A 20,976-nucleotide genomic window follows, 5' to 3' on the forward strand; every position below is an offset into this window, starting at 1 on the left:
ATGTGCCTCTTTTATTTTTGAGACCATAATTCTGTGCCTTTGGGTTTTACATTGTATTCTAGTAGATTCATAGATTAATAAGGAAAAATCGAGTCCAAAATCTTTAGCTCAATGATTATCAAAAAGTGGGATAAAGTCTCTGGATGTACATACATTACGGGTTCGAGACTTGCAAACAGAGGGTTTATCCCAATTATTTGGATTTTTCCTTAAAAGATATTTCGGGATGATCGCATAACTGTTATTGATTGCAAAAGGTAGTGTCGTGAATGATCCTAATAGTATTTCGAAAAAAAGGAAAAATTGAATATGCAATTAGATACGGTTATACACGTATCATATAGATTGATATATTGCAAAAATGCACTTTACATGGTAGTACATTCAAGCTAACCCAATTAATAATACTTTTAATTGGGTTAGCTTACTTAACATGCTGAAAAAAAAAATAGTATGGTTGGATCAATGGTAAACACTTTTGCTTCGGGAGAAGAGGTTATGGGTTTGATCCTCATCCCATGCAAAGGTTGGAGGGTCTTTTCTACCATTTAGGTAGAGGTAAGGCCTTCCTACATCTTAACCTCCCACATACTACATTGAGGTGTCAGGCCTCAAAACTGCAAAATGCAGCGTTGAGATTAATAATACCTTTAGTTGGCCAAACTCTTTTTATAAAACTACTCGTAATATCTAAATTGAGACGACGTCCATAGATCACCTTCCGACTATTGTACCTGTTATCCAAAACGCTATCTGTTGTACAACTAACAGTGAACGTAGACTTTCAGCCAGCCAAGCACAAAGCGCACACACTCAAGTATATTCACCCCTTTTGACCAAACAAACACACAACAATCTGGGAATTTTCTTTGTTTTTGGTAAGCTTTTCTTCTTTTGTTTTTCTACTTCTTCTTCTCGGCTTGTCTTGCACATTTGAAACCGCCCAAAGCCCCAGAGTGTACTTAGTTCTTCGGTTTATATTTTGGACATTTGAAACTATAATTAGATGATATACTTTTTAAGTTGAATGTAGGTGTATTTAAATATACATAAGATAGGTTTATCATTATGCAAGTTTAATTATGTAAGAGTTATGGCTCGAATAGTTTCCGGTATAGTTGATAAGTTGTTAGACCAGTGAATATTATCACCATCAAACAAATCATCGTTACCCTGTTTAACCTTTGCTTGTCTTTATATACCTTGAACAAAATGGACCCACAAGTGCTCAAAATCGGGTCAATCTGGATTATGATTATTCCTCTACGAGTCTATTTTAGCTCAACAACAACAATACCCAATCACGTCAAAGGTTGGGTAAGGGAGATGTGAGATGTATGTAGACAGTTACACCTCTACCCGAAAATAAAGAGACTGCTTACATTGTATATTCCCATATGCCCCAAAATGAGCTAATAGAATATCTTGTATTAGAGAACAGGTTATATGGATCAAGTTTCTGTCTTTTGTTATCTGGATAGGAAAAAAAAAAATAGAGTAAAAGAAAACACAAGGGGCTTTTCTCATTGCATCAAAATTATCTTCTTTCAACTTGCCTTATCTTTTCATCTCAACATCTCTTTCTTTGCTGCTTAAATATATACTCTGATTATATCAATCTGCTATCGAAATTCTTTCAATCTAAGTCGGGTATTATCACCTCCCTTTACTGTTAACTACTCATAAATGAAGTCCATTATATGTTATATCGAGATTAATGTATTTGATACTAATTGTTTATCTTAAATATTAATATTGCTTCTGCCAAATCTACTAATCATCTTAATGAAGTCCATTTTAGGTAATGTTTTGGAGTATATACTTATAAATTTACTGCAATCATATGATATAATTTGAATAGTGCCTTTTGTATATACATGAATCTGAAATATACCTCTTTCTGGTAAATTAGGAATCGAAAATCTTAATAATAACTGAATAGCATTCACTTTAGCAGGTCAACCCGACTGAGACCTGTTCAATCCGGTTTACTACTGGATTGTTTAGTCCAAACCCTCTTATCCAGTTATCTGATCCGCCCATTTTGTAATGACAGTTGGACTTTGGCCCTTTACTTGCTTCTTAATTCAGTGTTTTACTTATTGATGCCTTAGAAAAAGTTAATCACATACAATGAACCGGATGAAAAGTTTTTTTTGTCATACAATAGAAAAAGCGGAAAAATTACATGCATCCCCAAATACTTAACTCTTCTAGCATATGTCATATGCCTCTCCTGAGACAACTAAAATAAGCACACATATTGCTCTAAGCTAGTTACATATTGCACCGTAAATCTGTATAGCTATCGTAAATTTCACATGTTTAGACAATCAAATAGTAATTAAAGTTCATATCATTCAATTCGATCACTTATTTCTAAAACACCCATTTTAAATTTTACTCCCGTGATTAAGCTCTAAAAAGCACCCTGGTACGTTTTCTCTGTTATACCTTTGTAGAACACTGTGAATGGTCAAGGAAGAGTAGTCTACATACATGTAATGTAACTCGTACAGCTTACTATATTGTGGTTGAGATCTATGTGTAGGGAAATTGGCAGTATTTAGAAAAATTGACAACGCCATATTCACTTCCCCCTTAAAAAAATTGCTTTTAAAAGTATCTGTCTGTGAAGTGTTTTAACAATAAAGATCATCAAAATGTTCCTCATTTAGGTCTATCAAGTGTGTTTCACATGTTATGAGTGTTGGAATATGGTATGTAATACATTTCATCAATTCATAGTACAATGAGATAACTTTACTGTCAGTAGTCAATCCAACGGTTGTAAAATAGGTATTTCTAATGCAAAATTTTGCCATAGCTCCTCCTGTTGAGTGCACGTACTGAATGGAAGTATGACTTTTCGCGTCAACATATATTATGAAAAAAATATAGAAAACTAGATCATTTAGCAGTATCTGGGGTAACTTAAACTATTCATGATGTTTGTAAAAACTCATTTAAAATGGTCTACTAGATAAACCTATATGGCAACTTGCAAGAGAATATCCCTTTGTTTAAGGACTCTTTGTTGTTAGGGGTAACTGAAGACACTACTCAAACACAATACAAGAATTCATTTTATGTAAAAGGGTTAATTGTGCGTTTTATTTTTTGAGGAGAATGTACTGCTAGTTTTGGATGAGGTCATTGCACTTCTTAAACAAGCAAAATAACGAAGCTGATAAAGTTCATATGTAGCAAACATGTTTTTTATTATTACTGCATTATTATCAAAGTTTTACTTGCATTATTTAACTGATGATGCTTCTGCTAAAGCTAAATGGCAGACATGCATGGTAGAGGGCTAATGGTATGTAGAATGCATTCAAGATAGAGTTAATAGCATACAGTTTGGAACAGAGAATGACATCTTTCCTATTGTTTAAGATCCGCCCCTCTCCGATTTGCAGTTCAATTGATAAAATCTTGCCAGAGAAAGACTGTAAGTGGCTCAGGCGCTCAGCTCTATTTTACTTCGTATGTAAGATAACACATTAGCAGTTCACATATTCAGTTTTTAGTGTTTGCATATATAGATTCTGATCCAATTATGTAATCATTTAGGGGTCATGTATTCAGTTTCCGATAATCATTTCTGACAAGTTACAGCAAAGCTGATTATATAACTGAATACTAGACGTCCTTTTTATGCCACTTTTATCCTTTGTTTACATACTTACTCATTTGTATTTCTGATATGTTAAGGATGATTCTATAGTCAAAAAGATAATTGCGGCATTTTCAAGTTCCTAAGCATAATTGCGACATTTTCAAGTTCTGTCACATCTGACTTGATTATTTAATATCACATAATTGCAGCATTTTCAAGTTCCTAAGCATCTCACTTTGATTTGTTTTATTCCCACTTGACTATATCTTGCACAACAGATAAGTTGCAGTCCAAGTGTCATGTTGTCCATCGAGAGATAGGGTCTAGCCGTCGGCATATGTTAGCAAGTGGTGGTGTCGCGTTAGTTTCGGTGTTTGTGTATCCACCACTGATAGCACAGGCCATAGATGAACCAGACGAAGAAGAGAAAGATGAAACTTTAATTGGGGCCATGAAGTCATTGTTTGATCCTAATGAGAAAACAAAATCTGGGAAAGTGTTGCCCAAGGCTTACTTGAATTCTGCAAGAGAGGTGGTGAAGACTTTGCGTGAGTCACTAAAGGAAGACCCGAATGATATGGCTAAATTTAGACGGGTTGCAGATGCAGCGAAGGAATCTATACGAGAATATCTAGGCAGTTGGAGGGGACAACAGACAGTAAGCAATGAGGTAACTTTCTTTATGCTTTGGTGTTTACAAAGTTAAGGTGTCAAAATACTCCTCGTCGTGGATAGAGTAATAGGTCAAATCTTCTTGCTATGGGTAGAAGCAAATCTAGCTGACCCAAAAAAGTTGTCAGAGGATTCTATTATTAAAATTAGTTAGTCACTTAGTCATATATGAATACAAATATCAAACTATTTAATAATGACCTAAAACATAATGATTTAAAAGGTTTTAGGCATTTAGAGTACTCTCCAGGTGACTTTGAAGCTGTTTTACACAATCAATCCATTTGACGTGTTTTCGTTGTAGCTAACTATAATATAGGATATCTTGACCCATTAGAGTAAAACATACCTGAATTATTAACTGATAGTCTGATATATAAGTTAACAGGCCGAAATGGCAGACTCTACAAGAAGAGTCAAGTTTGAGTCCCAAAAGTTATCTATGTGAAAAGTATAGATATGTTTATAGGTGGATTGGTAGGCTGATTGTGACGCATAACTGGTTGCCCGTTAGTACACTTCAAAATGGGTGTGGTTGGTTTTACCTGAAAATGCTTTGTTTTTCATTTAATATATGGTTTCAAGAATCATTTTAATGGAGGAAGTTCCATTCATCTCATATGACGAGTTTTGAATTAACATATTTCAAATTGACCCACAAGTAAATGGGTTTCAAAGTTTGCATGTAAAGATTTTAAACCCATTAGTGTGGCAAAGGCAAGGAATTATGATGAAATGCATCTCTATGAGCAAATGCATGGTAAAGGAAAAATGTGGTGAGCGTGTTCATTAACAAGTCAAAATTCAAAAGTTTGGTACATGGGATCACAGGGTTTCCACCCATTTACCCTTTTTTGAATTTACACCGGTTAGTGTGGCGAAGGCAAGGAATTATGATGAAATGCATCTTTCTAAGAAAATTCATGGTAGACGAAAAATGTGGTGAGCATGTTCATTAACGAGTCAAATTACATGTTCAGCTGAAAATTAACTATTCTTTTGAGTACTATTCAGGTCAAGTCGTGTTGGGCAGACAATACTTTTATGTCCATCTATTTTATGCAAGTAGTTAATGCTTTAATATGACTACATAACTACTTCTTGATGAATCTTAATTTGCCATATCCGAGCTGCAGGAGTCATATGTTATGATTGAGAAAGCAATTAGAACTCTGGCTGGGTTTTACTCAAAGGCAGGCCCATCTGCTCCCCTTCCTGAAGAAGTGAAGTCGGAAATTATTAGCAATCTTGATATAGCAGACAAGTTTTTGTGAGTTATTAGCTTTAATCAGGTTTTAAAAGAATATAGCAATCTTCTTACATTTTTACTAATAGTCCGTATATTCATTCGTAAAGTTATGAATCAATTGGGTTATTCTCTTTTGTGCTCTGGGGTTTTTAAATGTAAATGTCCGAACCACAATGGCAATCTGCAGATATATTTTGTGTTTCTGATCATCTGAATGAGTTTTTGATTGAGTTTTCTGATAACAAACTTTATATAACGACCCCGAAAATTTTGGAGACAAAGCTAAAACAAAAACCACCATCAAGGTTCTTACAAAAGCGAACCTCTACAGATAAAGATATTGGGAATTGCGAAAAGGGTTCTGAAACGGTCATGAGTGTTAGGCCCTGTAATGCATCTGAGTCAAAGATTCGTTCTCCCTGGTTAAGGTGAATATAGAAAACGTTCTCTATTTACCGGTTTACTTTGCACAAAAGCTGCAACAAAAATGGGTTATATTATATTAGCATGTCTCAACGCAATGCAGCACTAGGCAAATACCATGATCCTAGATTAACCACCACCACGCGTCTTTAATAAGTGAACTGAGTATGTTGCGTTCTGCCTAGAAGTTTTGTTGAGCTACTGGTGCAGGTGCAACCATCATCTTCAATTACTTGGTGCATTTGGCATGCACACACCATAACGGCATAACACCATAATGGCATAACCTCGTCCTCTATCTTGGTGCTATTTTTGTGCCATGATCCATGCTCTTAATTAGTAGTTGTTTAACTTTCAACAATCCTTAAAAATCCAAAACCCCTATTATGGATATCTTAGACTGCTAGCATATGATTCATCAAACTGGTTCAAATACATAGAGCCAAGCATGCACTGAAGTGGCTTTCACTAGATTCAATCAACACTGTCTTAGTTCGAACTATTTGTTTCAAAGTAGACGCACCAGTGGACTAGCATTACCAGTTAAATGGGGACAATTTTGTACCACCACCACCAGAAACCTTTATAATACATCTTCTTTCCATGATGGAAATCATGTTCAATCTCACTATAAAGACTTTCCTCACCATTGACCCCATGGCTGCAGACTACAGTGGTTTTTGTAGCACTAGAATTGCATCCTCTCCAAAACTCTCTATTTCGATCGCAACTCTAAAATCACATTAATATAACATAAGGAAAATTTTGTAATGGTCTATATATGTCAAACGTTTATTACAACCACTTTTATATAAACAAAAGCTACAACTACAAAATATAAATGAAAACTCCTGCCACCAAGCTTCGACTATCAAATTTAGTCATCCGTTCCAGCTAATGTTTTCAAACATACCCCAACTATAGCGTTTGAGCCCTTTCTTTTGGATGTTTTTTTTACCGTTGCTTATCTAACTCAATACCAACTTAAAGTGCATCAACAAATTCTGTGATATATGTAAAAGAATCAGCTACTCGTGTCTGAACGGGAATATATATCATCTTTACGAAGAACACTTTGTATATAAGTGATAGTTTAATACTTAAATTTGGTATATTGTTACTGAATTAGTTCATGGTTTAAGTTATTTTAAATTACAATTATTTTTCTTGTGCAAAAAATTGATAACCGTCATACAAACCAACTCACAATCAGCAGCTGCCGGTGGCAAAGACCATTTGCTATTTTTTAATCTAGAATTGGTTGTTTTTAGTAGTTCCAATAACCGTAACTTAGACTAACACCAAAAAAAAAAAAGATATGAAAACGTATTTTGATTTAAAATGAAGTTTATCATGTTTATGATAATGGTTAAAACCAAAATTGAAAACTTGAAATTATTACTAATTAAAAAGCAAAGCTATCAGAGTATCATCTTTTACTTTGTAACACTAGTAGTTGTTGATTAAAGTGTTAGAAAATAAAAGCTGAAATAAATAAAATTCAGATTTAAAAGTAAGATAAAAAGTCCATTTATTCGGGCCATTATTTTGATTCTGTCCCATTATTTTGTTAGAGTACTTTAAAATTTTTCAAAGACAGAATTTAACTACTACAAAGTCTACAACAACAATAATAATAGGTGTATTACCATAGCAATTGAGTTTAGCAATTTTGCTAAACGCAACCTTTAGGGCTGCAGTTAAGATGCATTAAGGGATTGAGATCCCCTAAAGTTATTATTAATTTTATAGCTAAAATTGATGATTTTGACCTTTGGATTAAAATCAAGGGTCAAAATTTAAATATCAACTTTGAATCTTAACCTTTGATTTTAATCCAAAGATTAAGTTTCTCTCAACTTCACCTATGAAGTTAATAGTAACTTTAAAGGATCTTAATCCTGCATTAAATAATTGTACACTTACCATAAAATTTAAGGGGTGGACTTTTGATATTAAAAATACAAACTTTTTATGCACGTTAAATGCAGTCCTAATGGCTGCATTTTGCATTTTTCCATTTTGAAATTTATATAACATAGGTTACTTTTAAAAATTATTTTCGATTTTGCATGTTTTTTATACTAAATTTTTAATCATGTTTTTCAACATTTATTAACCATTAAAACATCAAAAGTTTTTTTTTTTTTTTTACTTTTATCTTTATAGAATTTTCCCATCGATATATAATCTATACAATTAGTTGCCCACTTGTTTGACCACAAAATAATGTGGATCGCCATATAACGTAGATTTTATTTATCCTACACAAGTACACAACCATCATCAACAATCTAAAAATTATAAAGTTACAAAATCTTCGTTGTCATTTTGACACGAGTGACATGTTAATTTTACACTTTTTTACATATATTGGAACAAATATTAGATGTAACAACATGAGAGAGCCACCTCCACTTTGGTGAGGTGGTAAGAGGCATCTTTGGAGTAAGTGGAGGTTCGATCCTCCTTTTGGTGTATTTATTGGAGAAATTAGATTTAAGTAGGATAGGTTTAGATATTTGCTTTAAGGAAAAAAAAAAAAACAAAAACATGAGAGAATGTCAAATTGAGATAGAAACTAATTTGTAGGTAATGAGAATAGGTCTCATCACTTCCAAAATGACCAATATAACTCTATCCAAAAACAAATAAACACCACCACCCAAATCTATCTCAATCTTATTGCTTTGTAATCATAATTATATCGACTAATTGAAACAAAGACCAGTTAGATTGCATTTAGTATTGATTTCGTTATACTTTAGAAAAACGTAGTATATTCATTGCAATTATAATTATATCGACTAAATGAAACACACACAAACTGTGTCGCATTCATTCAGAATCGTTACGTTGCATTATTAGAATCGTAGGTATTCATTCCCACAGATAAATAATGATATATGGTTGATTCATTTAGTTTTTACTCGCTTTTAATGTACACTTAATATTGTTAGTGGTGGGAAAAATCAACTTTGATCCAACTCGGCCCGAATTAGTTTTTGGTCAACAAAACATTTGATGAAAACCGAAACCGGTTTGAACTTGGTTTTTGGTCAAACATGAACCCTTTTCTTACCGGGTTTTTTCTTAAAAACCGCACAAACACGATCTCAACCCAATCCGAAAACCAAATCGGTTTTAAACTGTCGGGTTTTCTATAAACCAAACTGGTTTTGGTTAAGCCTACAAAACAGGTTTTTTGAACCTAGTTTTTTTCTTTTCTTGTCTAGGCGATATATAAAACCCAAGAAAAAAAATTAAAAAACATGACCCATAGACCTATGGCTCTATCTAGAAAAATCCTAAACTTATGCGTAAAGCTAAGAGAGCCTCTTCACAATCATGAATATCTATATTATTAAAAAGTTATCACTAAAATAAAATATTAGGACGCTCATGGCCTCATACGGTGCGTTATGCATGACATGACACCGTTGGTAGCATTATGTGTCACAAAAATAAATTTCGTTCTTGGAGAAATTTGAAAGACGAGATTACGAGCTTTCATGCAATATATATTATTTTGTTTAATGCAATAGGTCACCCACTTTAATGAACATATATTGGTTTATACTATATACTTCGAGCTTGAAAGTTTTTTTTTTCTTTTCACAATACTATTTAATGCAATAAGCATTATATCATGCAATTGCGAGATAAAAGAGTACAGTGTCGAGTTCACAAGGCTTTAACTCGTAAACATTTGAAACTTCCCGGCAAACTAATGGCAATATATATTAATGTAATTGTTTTTTTTTTAATTACATAATGTTTTGTTAATTATATGGAACTTAGAGATTCACTAAACTAGTCCTCAATTGATCTCAGTATCTACATATCCCCAAAAGTTTCTGGCAAACTAGTCTAACCATCTCAAATAATTGTAGCTTATCAAAGTTTAATTGGTAAAAGAAAGGCACATTTATGATATTCTAAAAGAATTCTTGCGCCATTAAATAAAGACCTTGTCCTGGCTAGTGAAACCGATATTCTAATGTCATCTATGAGCAATTAGTTGTTAATGACAAGGCAAATACTGTAAGACGACCCATTTCTCCTGGTTCTTAAGAACATAATAGTCTACGTATAACTGTACAAGTAAGTTATGGACTTCTAAGAAGATAAGCTGCCAAAAACCCATCTCTATAATGTGAATAGTCGTCCATATGAGACATGTTATATAACATATACTTAGGCGTGCATGACCCAATATGACTTTAAAAATAAAACACCAGTAATCAGTTCCCATTTTAGCCAACATATGTTTCTGCTAATTTAGATTCACTTATTAAGCTTCTAAAATTTATAGATTTCCTGTTTACGTCATTTGTGAACAGCAAACCACTAGTCCGACACAAAAGAAATTGACCCATGAAGAAATCATCTAATCAAAGCCTCAATAACCTATATGCTAATACAATACAACTACTACTAAACTAGTACTTAAGTGAGCATATGCGTCAACCCACAAGTATACAAAGCTTTTAACATGATCTATACCAAGTGTAATTATCAACACCAAGACCCAGCAAAATTCTACTATTCATTTACACTAAATGATCCGTTCGGCAAGAAGTACTATTTATACGCAAGCTTTGAACACAAAATGGAACAAACTAAACATGGCTGTAAAAATAAGATCTCCTCAAAACTCAATAGTAGTACTTTAAACATGTAAATTATATATGATATGATACACATGTTTAACACACTAGGCTCAATCAAAGCTCCATCTGGAAATGATAATAACAAACGGGCCAAGTGACCCTATAACAAAACGCTAACAACAAACAATTTCAAATAAATGACTAAAGATTCCTTCTGAAAACTACTCCGTATAACATTTCATACACTATTTATATATATACCCATATAAATCCATAGAAGCATACGGTTCTAACAACCATTTTACTTGTACATTTCACACCCTCTATAAGAAATTATAGTTCCATCAAGTTGCTATTTTTATTTATTATTATTTATTTTTTTATTATTATTTTTGATACATAATTCTGACTCTGTATGTATTGCTATTAAATTTCATATTGAACTACTTTCATTTCCCTAACACGTTATTCATCATTCATCTATCATTCCATGGACACATAGACCATTTACTCTTTTCTATAAAAAAAAACTTCAATATGGTCTAGCACTTATTCAAAATTTTATCTTCATATATCATTCGTTTTCCATTATGATCAATTTAGATCAAACAAAATCTGTAAAAACTCAATTACTATTTCATTTATTGTTTACATCATTCCGTACTGAATAATCTCACTTTCATTATCGATTTCATTTTAATGATGATCATTTCTCAAATATAACCTTTGTCATTAATTCATTTTTCATTAAGCATCTTTACAATATAAATTTAATTATGTTAATTTAAATGTATCGAATTCTAACGCCTCATACTAGCATATACTTCTATATTTAATGTATTCAACTTAAGTTGTTCTGATATATGATCGTAATAATGCCGCAGTCATTATTATGATTACATATTACAACATCTCAAGTTAAATTCATTAAACATTTCTGCATGCTACTATAAAGCGACCTATATCGTTGTGGTCTGCCACAATCTATGGTTTAAGTCTAGGTATTTATTCTCTCAAGATTGAACACCTAGATCCCTTAAACCACGGCTCTGATACCACTTGTAACGCCCCAAAAATTTAAAACCATTTTTATTTATATATATATAACTTTCATTAATCATTTGAAAGATGATATGTAAAAATTTAAAATATATATCATCCAAAAATGGTATAGTAATTATATATGTCAAAAAGAACCAATTGAATTGTTATGGGCATACATAAGTACCAAAAGCGCAAGTACGAGGGATTACTAACCCATGATCACATATAAGCTTTATATCCCCCAAGATAAACTTTTGGCACTTTTGGCACAAAACTTCTAGTCAATCTTCTGCTTGTCTTGATATTTTGGGGTTGCCTATAAAATGAGGACAACTAAACAATAAGCTAGTGCTTAGTTAGTTCATTCATATACACATACGTATATCATGGCCCCTCATCCATAGCCTTAGGAACATTAACGCCCACCGGTCTCACATAATATTCCTAAGCAACAAACATAAGATATGGATCCATACCGATGCCACTAAGTACATCCGGTACCGTGGTCTCTTCCAGTCACAATACAATCATGGTGACATGTAACCCAGGAAACCCGTCCCCTTCGAGCCATGTCAACAACATCAACAAGTTAATATGGAACCCAGGGAACCCGTCCCCTTCGAGCCCATATTAACCCCATAATATAGATATATGTATATAAACGTACTCACCTTGGCCATGAATCTACTAGTCCATAATCCAAACCCTTTCATGGACGTCTCAAATTTTGCTAAGGAATTGCTTAGTATTCTATCCAACCCAAAGTATTCAATGTTCTTTGTATCCTTGATTTCCGTTCTTGCGTTTGAATCACAACAACATGCACGTCATTCTTCAATTCTTGTTAGATTATTATTATTGTTATTATAATTAATGTTTATTGTAAACAAAGAAGTGTTTGCTAATTTGTTGAATTAATAATTTCCAAGCTTGAGCAAGAGATACTAATTTTGAGATTTATGATGATGAGATTTAGAGGTAATATGCAATTAATGTTATTGTGATGGCTAAGATATATCGGTTGAAAGATGAGAATTTCATCTCAAAGATGGCTGCAATTTTACAAGAAAGTTGATCTTTTTATGTGTTAATTGTTATTGTTATTACCATTTTAATATTAAGCTTCTATACAACTTGATAGCTAGATTGGACTAGAATTCGTTACCTGGCTCCTCTTGTTGTTGGCCACGTTTAACACTAGCAACACATATTTATCTATTAGTTAATTATCTTGTATTTATCCCATAAAATGCATCAATATAGTTGATTAATATAATAATAATAGATGAACTAAGCTTTGACACCATAAATAGATCGTTAGCCACGTTCATTGTCCAAATCTTTAATATTTATCCTTTTCGTTATATTATCTAAGAATTTTAACAATAATCCTTACTTGCATTTTTGTCTTTGTGATATGTATATACAAAGTGAATAAGTAAATTCATTATTTATTTATTTAATATTATTATTATTATTATTATTATTATTTTCCTGGGTGTTACACGAACGAACACAAATGAGACCTTGTTCATGTTCGTTCATTTAACTTAACGAACGGTTCACGAACATATAAACGAACATAATGTTGTATTCACAAACAGATAGACGAGCATAATGACTTGTTCATGTTCATTCGTTTGTGTCCACGAACACAAAGGAACGAATATTAATGAATGAACACAACGAACTAAATATTTATTAAAAAAGAAGTATTTATATTTATATTTTTTTAAAATAAAGATAAGTAAGTATTAAAGAATTATTTATATTTAAACTATTTTCTTAAAGCGTTATTAGATACCTCAGGAAAGCCCGGCCAGAACCACACGTGCAAGTTTCCCTGCATGTGGCTCGTCCGTGATAACTTCTTCGGATTTGCGTGAACTAGCGGACCGATCACTAAGTGGGGATGCTCCCTCCAGCATGAGCGAACCTTTTAAAGAACTGAATGAAACGAGTATCGATAAGTAGATTCGGGATGGGAATAGAAAAATTTATCCCTTAGAGCACATCCTTACCTACACCTACATTGAACTAAATGCGTTAAGCATATAGTTGCATTTTCATGCTAACCGAAAGTTGAATCAAGTATATCCTACTGAGCTCAAGAGATGAAAGGTAATTCTTTCTTTTTTAGGATGGATTCGATACCACCTTTCCAGTCTAGGCTTCCTTCGCACAGGCTACACATGGTTCCAGGCTTCATAAAAGCGAAAAATAATTCCGGAGCAGCAATTTCACTCGCATCTGCTTGGACTGCTGGAAAGCTTTTTCCTCGCAGTTGGAAGAAGTCGTAACTAAGTAAGTATGCACGCCCGCGAAGTCACTTCCGCTTCCGACAATCATTCTCTTTGAGTTGATGGATCTTTAAAGAAAACCAATAGCGATGACCAAGTCCACTCTTTTTTCTTTTGCCTATAAGTGAGTCATTGATACCGAGAAAAAGCTCTTCCTTTTGTAGCTCTTGATGGCACGGGCAAGACAGTTCATGAATGAATGGCGAGTTTTCTAGGTATTGATATATGTATATGAACAAATGTTCACGAACATAAACAAACTATTGTTTTTGTTCACGAAAGACGGTTAATGAACATAAAAGAACAAACGTTCACGAAGATATTATCGAACTTTATGAACATAAATGAGCGAACGAGAGCTTTGCTCATATTCGTTCATTCAACTAAATGAACAATTTTTTTGCTCATGTTCGTTCATTTAATTAAACGAATGAAAATAAATTGAACGAATTTCCCACCTAACCATTCGTGAATTGTTAGAGTTATTTAGAGCATCAGCTAGAGGTGCGGGACTAGAAACGATAGTAAATCATTGTCATTAAATGAATCTTAAACCTTAAACACCGATAATTATCATCACATGTAAATGTAAATCCTTGTCTCCTTATCCTACGCCCACACACACAGAGAGTAAGAAAACTTTCTTACACTACTTGCCCCCACTAATCATCCGCCCCTCATCTTCACCCACCTTTTTATCCCCCTCTCTAAAACATTCATTTCTAGGGTTTGAGTCACCAAATTGAATCAAATCAAAAAATCAAATCAAAAAATGGGGTCGATTTCAATCCCGGTTCCTGATCCGGGCGAGTCAACTCAGTCCTGCCAGCCACCCGATTTCGACGAGTTTCAAAAGCAAGCTTCATTGATGACGACGTGTACACTATTATGGAAGGAATTATCAGATCATTTTGTATCACTAGAGCAAACCTTGATGAATAAATCAGATATTATCAAATCCAAAATCCAAACACTCGAATCCGAAACCAACGCGTCGTTAGACGCCCTCCAACACCGCGAATCCACCATCGAGAAATCCGTTTCTCTCGCAATGCGAAAAGTGGAAGACGCGTTACGAGCCGCCACTGAAAAAGTCAGTAAAGACGGCGGATGTAATAATGATGAGGAAAATGATGACGACGAAGAAGAAATGAAGAGGATGTGTGTGAAGTTGGATTGGGTCGGATTTTGGGGGCTTATATGTGGAAAGAAGAAGGAAATGGAAATAATGAGGGTCAAAGTGCCAACGGCGTTAAGCGAGTGTGTGGACCCTGCAATGTTTGTTTTAGACGCGATTTCGGAGGTTTTTCCGGAGGATAAGAGGGAAGTGGAGACTGGGAACGATTTGGGATGGGCTTGTGTTTTGATGCTTGAAAGTTTGGTGCCCGTGATGGTGGACCCGGTAATCGGGGAATCGAGGGTGTTTGTGACGCCCAAAGTCAAGGAACGGGCGAACGAGATTGCCGAGAAATGGAAAGAGGGTGTGGAGGGTCGTGGTGGGGTTGAGAATGTGAAGGGGTCGGATGTGCATACGTTTTTGCAGCATTTGGTGACGTTTGGGATTGTTAAAGAGGAGGATTTCGGGTTTTATAGGAAGCTTATTATTGGTTCCGCTTGGCGTAAACAGATGCCTAAACTTGCTGTTTCGCTCGGCCTCGGTGATCAAATGCCTGGTATATTGCTCGTTTTAGTTGGTTAATATGATAGTTATAGTCTATATATATATATATTCGGATTCTTATTGAGAATGCAATCTTTAAAGCTAGTAGGTTGTTAAATGATCAACTATTTATTAGATGGGGTAAGAAACTTTGGAGATGGAATAAGACAATGATAGTTCAAGTGTAACGCCCCTAACTTTCTAAACATTACAAAATAAAATGATATCAAAAGGACTAAAAGACAAAAGGGCATTAATCTTATTTAAAGTCAAACCAAAGTCAAGCTATAAAGTCATCTTGACAAATACAAATGATGTTCTAAATCTTGATATAAAGCTCTATGTCAAGGCTTGCTAAGTCCACCACTATCTACTCTTTTCTCTCGATCCCAAAGCCCTTCTGATAACCTGTCGTATAAGAAGGAAAAAGGAATAGAGCAAAAGCTCAGTGACGTATATGACAAAAGCAGAAATATAATATCAAATGCAGAGACGTATATTTAAAAGACAAACTTATTTTCAAAACAGCTTATTTCAAATCACACTTATTTCGAATCAAAATACAAATAGGTATAACTTCATCAATATCTTATACTTATACTTAACACACTTATTTCGAATCAAAATACAAATAGGTATAACTTCATCAATATCTTATACTTATACTTAACAAATACTTAACAAATCCAAGTTCCATAAAATAATGCACATAAGAGCCAAAACTTATAACTTATAACTTATCAAAAAGGGCCGAATGAAATCATAGGGTAGCTACTCCACTAATCATTCATAACTTATCAAATGGTGCCAAACTTTTCGTATGACACTACGATAAACGTCCACCTCAAACTTATCAAAATTCCTAGGACCGATCCATACGCCTCCTATCAAAATATAATATCAAAGTGCACATAACCGCTCGGTGGTCATCAAAAGAGACACCGTAGATTCCACTTAGTACACCGCTACGGTTGATGCCACGCCGTCGGTGTCACAATGACGCGCCTATGGGACCTCCATAGATAGGTTGCTTTTATTTGCACATCTTAAGAAACCGTTTTGATCGACTTATACACTTAATATATCGTATATGTTTTCAAATGACAAAATTAGTTTCCCAGACGAATAAATAATAATTATATATATTTTGAGACATACTAAGAAAAGACTTAAAACCACATCTCTGTCCACCCAATTCATACAAAATCTTAAGAAATCATCATGACTTATATGCGACTGTATCAACTTTTCGGGACCAATTAATATGATTCATAATAAGCGACTGTATTATCTTTCGGCCATCGAATATTCAAGGGACATATTAGTGTACAATTTATCGCATCAAATGTATCACACTAAACCCACCTTTTTGATAGTCATAGACTCATAGTCTATATATATGCATTCTTATATGAAATATTGATAGAATGCATAGAACATCTAACAAAATAAGTTAATGTAGTTTACAAAATAGTTTACATACCTGATAGTGTTATCGGTTATGATGCGAATTAAGTTTGGGATAGGCTTATTCTGCCTCTGTTTATTTCCAAGCTGCTTCTTGTTCATGAATGTTTTGTGTGACAGCTGTAAACAAAAATAGATTCGCAAAAGAGATACATTATGACCGCCATAGTTGTCAAAAGCGACGGCAAACTCAAAGCGCAAAGACCCTATATGGGGCGAAGGCGAGAGGCGCAAAAAAAGCGCACGCCCGGAAAAAAAAAGCGCATTAAAGTAAAAACCAAACCAAATGTCATTCAAATTAGCAAATTCCATCTAAATAACACATAATGCATTAAGCCAAAAAAGTTCAAGACAAATTGTTAAACACAGAAAGTTCAAAACCATTGACAAAACTTAATTCGAACCACGGACTATGCCATGCCCACTTGTTGTACTTCCACCCAGGGTCTTTAGATTTAGGACGTTAAGAAACATTATCACCTTGATTCATTGGCTCTAACAGATGATATGAAAGAAAGTTTCAGTTGAAAAATCTTTTGAGTAAGAAAAAATAATTTTAAGAAAAAAAGAAGAAAACTTGCCTGAAGTTGAAGGGAGAATATGTTTATGAAGAATGATTTGATGTTGATATATTCTGATTGATGATTTGATGTTGATATTTGAAACAATATATAAACGTGATTTATGACATGCTATTAATACGCTTCTTGGATAACCGAAGGGTTTTTAGGCGCCAAAGGGTTTTATGGAAAATAGTAGACTGCCGCCTAAATTGTTGGTGGGCCTGGGCTTAGGTTTTCAGGCGGCAAAGTGTTGCCTCGCCATCGCCTTGCGCCTAGGCGGCCTGGGCGCATGCCTTTAACAACACTGATGCCCGCTGCAACACATCAATGGAATTCATGGAACAATTAAACAGACTAGACTAATTTTTTAACCAAAGTAATGAAACAATCATTAGCATTGTTCATAATATAACAACAACGTGATCAAGTTAACTGAAACTTTTACTAGTTAGACAGTGGCGTAGCAAGAAATTTAGGTTTTGTAGGTACGCCAATTAACTTTTGACTAAACTAATACATAAAATCAGTACTGGAAATCTTAAGTTTTAGTCATCAAGACATCAAGTTAATGATCAACTTTTGTTTGATGGAGTGAGAATCTTATAAAGATGGCATAAGGCCATAAGCCATTGTCCAATTAAAGTGGCTAGATATGTTTAGAAGAGTTGTGATTGTTTGGAGTGATTTGACTTAGGTTCTGTCAATTAAGGATCTGATATGGTACAGATCAGATATATTAGATAGATAGAAGATAAATACTGAGTTGGAGCCTCAGCAAGCTCCACAACTGGTTTCAGTCCAGCAACTCCTAGCTCATAGAACTTAAATAATCTCCAATACCTAAACACGATGGCCTAATGGCCTTACATTAATATACAAGACTCTTAACCTAACTTCACCCACAAGTAATTACTAATTTTATAATTAGATAACTAATAGAAAATGACTCTTAACCTCTTCCATCTTCTTAACCATAGTTCATATCAGGATCTTCTAGCATCAAAGTATAAACTTCTGAATTTGTTTACTTAAGTTTGTATCTATGCCTACCACTAGTTTCTTGAGAATGATGCGCGTGTCCTTGAATCTTCTATATGGCTTCTTCTGAAGGTTTCCTTCAAATAAAATTTACTGCGCAGCATCTAACATCAAAGCGCAAATAAAACTTGTATTAAAGAGTTGGCTCGCCACTGTGTCATCAGGCCTGACACTTTGTATTTTCCCCCTAGAGAGAACCATTTTAATGCCCCAATTTTAACCAAGTTTTATTTTTTCTTTGTGTTGCAGAAATGATTGAAGAACTAATCAGCAGGGGACAGCAAGTTGATGCTGTGCATTTCACTCAGGAAGTCGGCCTTGTTGAGAGGTTTCCCCCAGTTCCTCTGCTAAAAGCTTTTCTCAAGGATGCAAAGAAGGCTGCAACATCTATCATGGAGGATCCTTGTAATTCTGGCCGTGCCACGGTATTCAATATCCTCCTTTTCATTTATAAGTATCACTTCATATAGTGCTTCTGCATACGTGTATTCTATTGATCAACATCATATCTGCTCAAATATTTTCTTCAAACTCTAAAGCTTATTAATTTGAGGTGGCAAATTTGTCCCATTTGTATTATCTCTAACCAAACTGGTTGATATTAAAAAAATTGCTAAAAAGGAAACATGTCAAATGGATCAAAGGGGTCAAATATTCAAATGGTTCCCAAGGTGTCTCTTTTGAATGCATAGACTTTTGTCAGTCATTCTAGTTTAAATATTATATTATCATTGAACTAATGTAAGTTGTGTGATCACTTTTGGGTCATAAACCTGTTCAAGCCAATTACCCACCTTCTGAATCACCCAGTTTGCCACCTCAACTGTTGATTTTTTTATCAGCTTGTTGTGGAATATGATTGCCCTTCTGCAGAAATTGTTTAGGCAAACTCATGTTTCAGATTAAGGGTCTGACTTGTAACATAATTCTTCCATTCTCTCCATTATGTGATTTTTTACAGCACCTAGCTGCACGCAAGGAGCAGTCTGCACTTAAAGTTGTCATCAAGTGCATAGAAGAATACAAACTGGAGTCGGAGTTTCCTCCTGAAAACCTGAAGAAGCGGCTGGAACAGTTGGAGAAGGTAAAGATAGAGAAAAAGAGGCCAGCTGCTGCAAGTCCTGCCAGCAAAAGAACACGAGCATGCACCGTGGGACCCATGCCACCGGCCAAGGCAGGTCGTATCACGAACACATATGTATCTTCGTTTCCTGCCCCACCACCAACATTCGTGAGATCTCCCCCATCACATACCCAATATTCTCCTCCATACACAGTCTCGCCCCAAATGTATGGACATGGAAACAACAGGAGCCCACCCACCAATCATTATGTGACTTACTCACCGGAAGCGCCACCGCACTCTCCGGGTTTCTCGTATCCAAGTACCCCTCCAATGAACTATCCACATCCTCCTGCTGTTGCTTATGGGGGCTATGGGGGTTACCAGCAAGCTTACTATCGGTAGAAAAGATGATGACTGGTAATGGATAACTCTGATCATATGATGACCCCTCTGAAAACTTGATGTCTTTACCTAATATTGTATTGTAATCTATCGCTAACCTTTTAACGGTAGGTGTTGTGTGTTTGTATTTCTGATGTTGATTAAGCTGTCATTATGAATTAATCCTAATGTGAAAAATGTAGTTTAATGAAGTCATCTATCTCAGAGACGCCTGTTTAGCTTTATAATGGATTTAAATTAGTACATTTTGGGCTGCTGTCTTTTTTAGTAGGAATGGCACCAATTTACATGCTTTGCATGACTAGTTGTTGCGGCATAAAATACAGAAATAACTTGTTAGATGCATAAGCATGGTACATGATATGTATGTGGAAGTTGAACATTCAACTCTTATTGTTGACCGTGGTTTTTGGAAGGGAATGAAATGGAATGGGGCCTATACACGTTTTTTTTTTTTTTTTTTTTTTTTTTGGGGGGGGGGGGGGGTGGGGGGGGGGGGGGGTGGGGGGGGAGCATTGGGCTTCCCGCTAGTCTTACAGGATACATTAAATTTATGGTATACGATGCCTTTTGTATTCTCAGTTTACATCGTATACGTAATCACATTATTGGCGCTACGATGATAACATGAATCTGTATTTAGATATACACATGGCCACATCACTTGTATAAATATGCTAAAGGAGTGATGGCATGACCACCAATTAAGACAATATCAGAGTTGGCAGGAATATGTATGTATATATGAAACGGTAAATGATGATTGTAGTCTTAAAATACATGATGTGGAATAAAATTGCAAACCAAAAGCATCATGGGTCAAGAACACTTTGAATCTTTGATACCAACACGACCACTTT

The 20,976-nt window shown here is 34.6% G+C and overlaps 2 protein-coding genes across 3 annotated transcripts; both read left to right on the forward strand.

Annotated features, from left to right (window-relative positions):
* The first annotated feature begins 678 nt into the window (after window positions 1–678).
* On the forward strand, window positions 679–5,749 carry LOC122602268 (photosystem II D1 precursor processing protein PSB27-H2, chloroplastic). 2 transcript variants are annotated; one of them, XM_043774977.1, is made up of 4 exons: window positions 679–878; window positions 3,286–3,451; window positions 3,898–4,289; window positions 5,428–5,749. In XM_043774977.1, the coding sequence occupies exons 2-4, from the start codon at window positions 3,373–3,375 to the stop codon at window positions 5,563–5,565; spliced, it is 609 nt and encodes a 202-aa protein (XP_043630912.1). In that variant the 5' UTR covers window positions 679–878; window positions 3,286–3,372; the 3' UTR covers window positions 5,566–5,749. The 2 variants fall into 2 exon arrangements, with proteins under 2 accessions (XP_043630912.1, XP_043630913.1); XM_043774978.1 differs by having other exon boundaries at window positions 3,297–3,451.
* An 8,785-nt stretch (window positions 5,750–14,534) lies between these two features.
* On the forward strand, window positions 14,535–20,307 carry LOC122599742 (FRIGIDA-like protein 4a). The gene is made up of 3 exons (XM_043772302.1): window positions 14,535–15,593; window positions 18,898–19,073; window positions 19,610–20,307. The coding sequence occupies exons 1-3, from the start codon at window positions 14,693–14,695 to the stop codon at window positions 20,114–20,116; spliced, it is 1,584 nt and encodes a 527-aa protein (XP_043628237.1). The 5' UTR covers window positions 14,535–14,692; the 3' UTR covers window positions 20,117–20,307.
* The last annotated feature ends 669 nt before the right edge of the window (window positions 20,308–20,976 follow it).

The sequence above is a fragment of the Erigeron canadensis genome, chromosome 5 (assembly GCF_010389155.1).
Source record: "Erigeron canadensis isolate Cc75 chromosome 5, C_canadensis_v1, whole genome shotgun sequence".
Lineage (NCBI taxonomy): Eukaryota > Viridiplantae > Streptophyta > Magnoliopsida > Asterales > Asteraceae > Erigeron > Erigeron canadensis.

Excerpts from the sequence above, each read along its gene's own strand:
- LOC122602268 (XM_043774977.1), top strand. The coding sequence starts at position 3,373 with ATGACATCTTTCCTATTGTTTAAGATCCGCCCCTCTCCGATTTGCAGT. Across the intron at positions 3,452-3,897 it reads AATCTTGCCAGAGAAAGACT|ATAAGTTGCAGTCCAAGTGT; the intron begins GTAAGTGGCTCA and ends CTTGCACAACAG. Across the intron at positions 4,290-5,427 it reads AACAGACAGTAAGCAATGAG|GAGTCATATGTTATGATTGA; the intron begins GTAACTTTCTTT and ends TCCGAGCTGCAG.
- LOC122599742 (XM_043772302.1), top strand. The coding sequence starts at position 14,693 with ATGGGGTCGATTTCAATCCCGGTTCCTGATCCGGGCGAGTCAACTCAG. Across the intron at positions 15,594-18,897 it reads CCTCGGTGATCAAATGCCTG|AAATGATTGAAGAACTAATC; the intron begins GTATATTGCTCG and ends TTTGTGTTGCAG. Across the intron at positions 19,074-19,609 it reads GTAATTCTGGCCGTGCCACG|CACCTAGCTGCACGCAAGGA; the intron begins GTATTCAATATC and ends GATTTTTTACAG.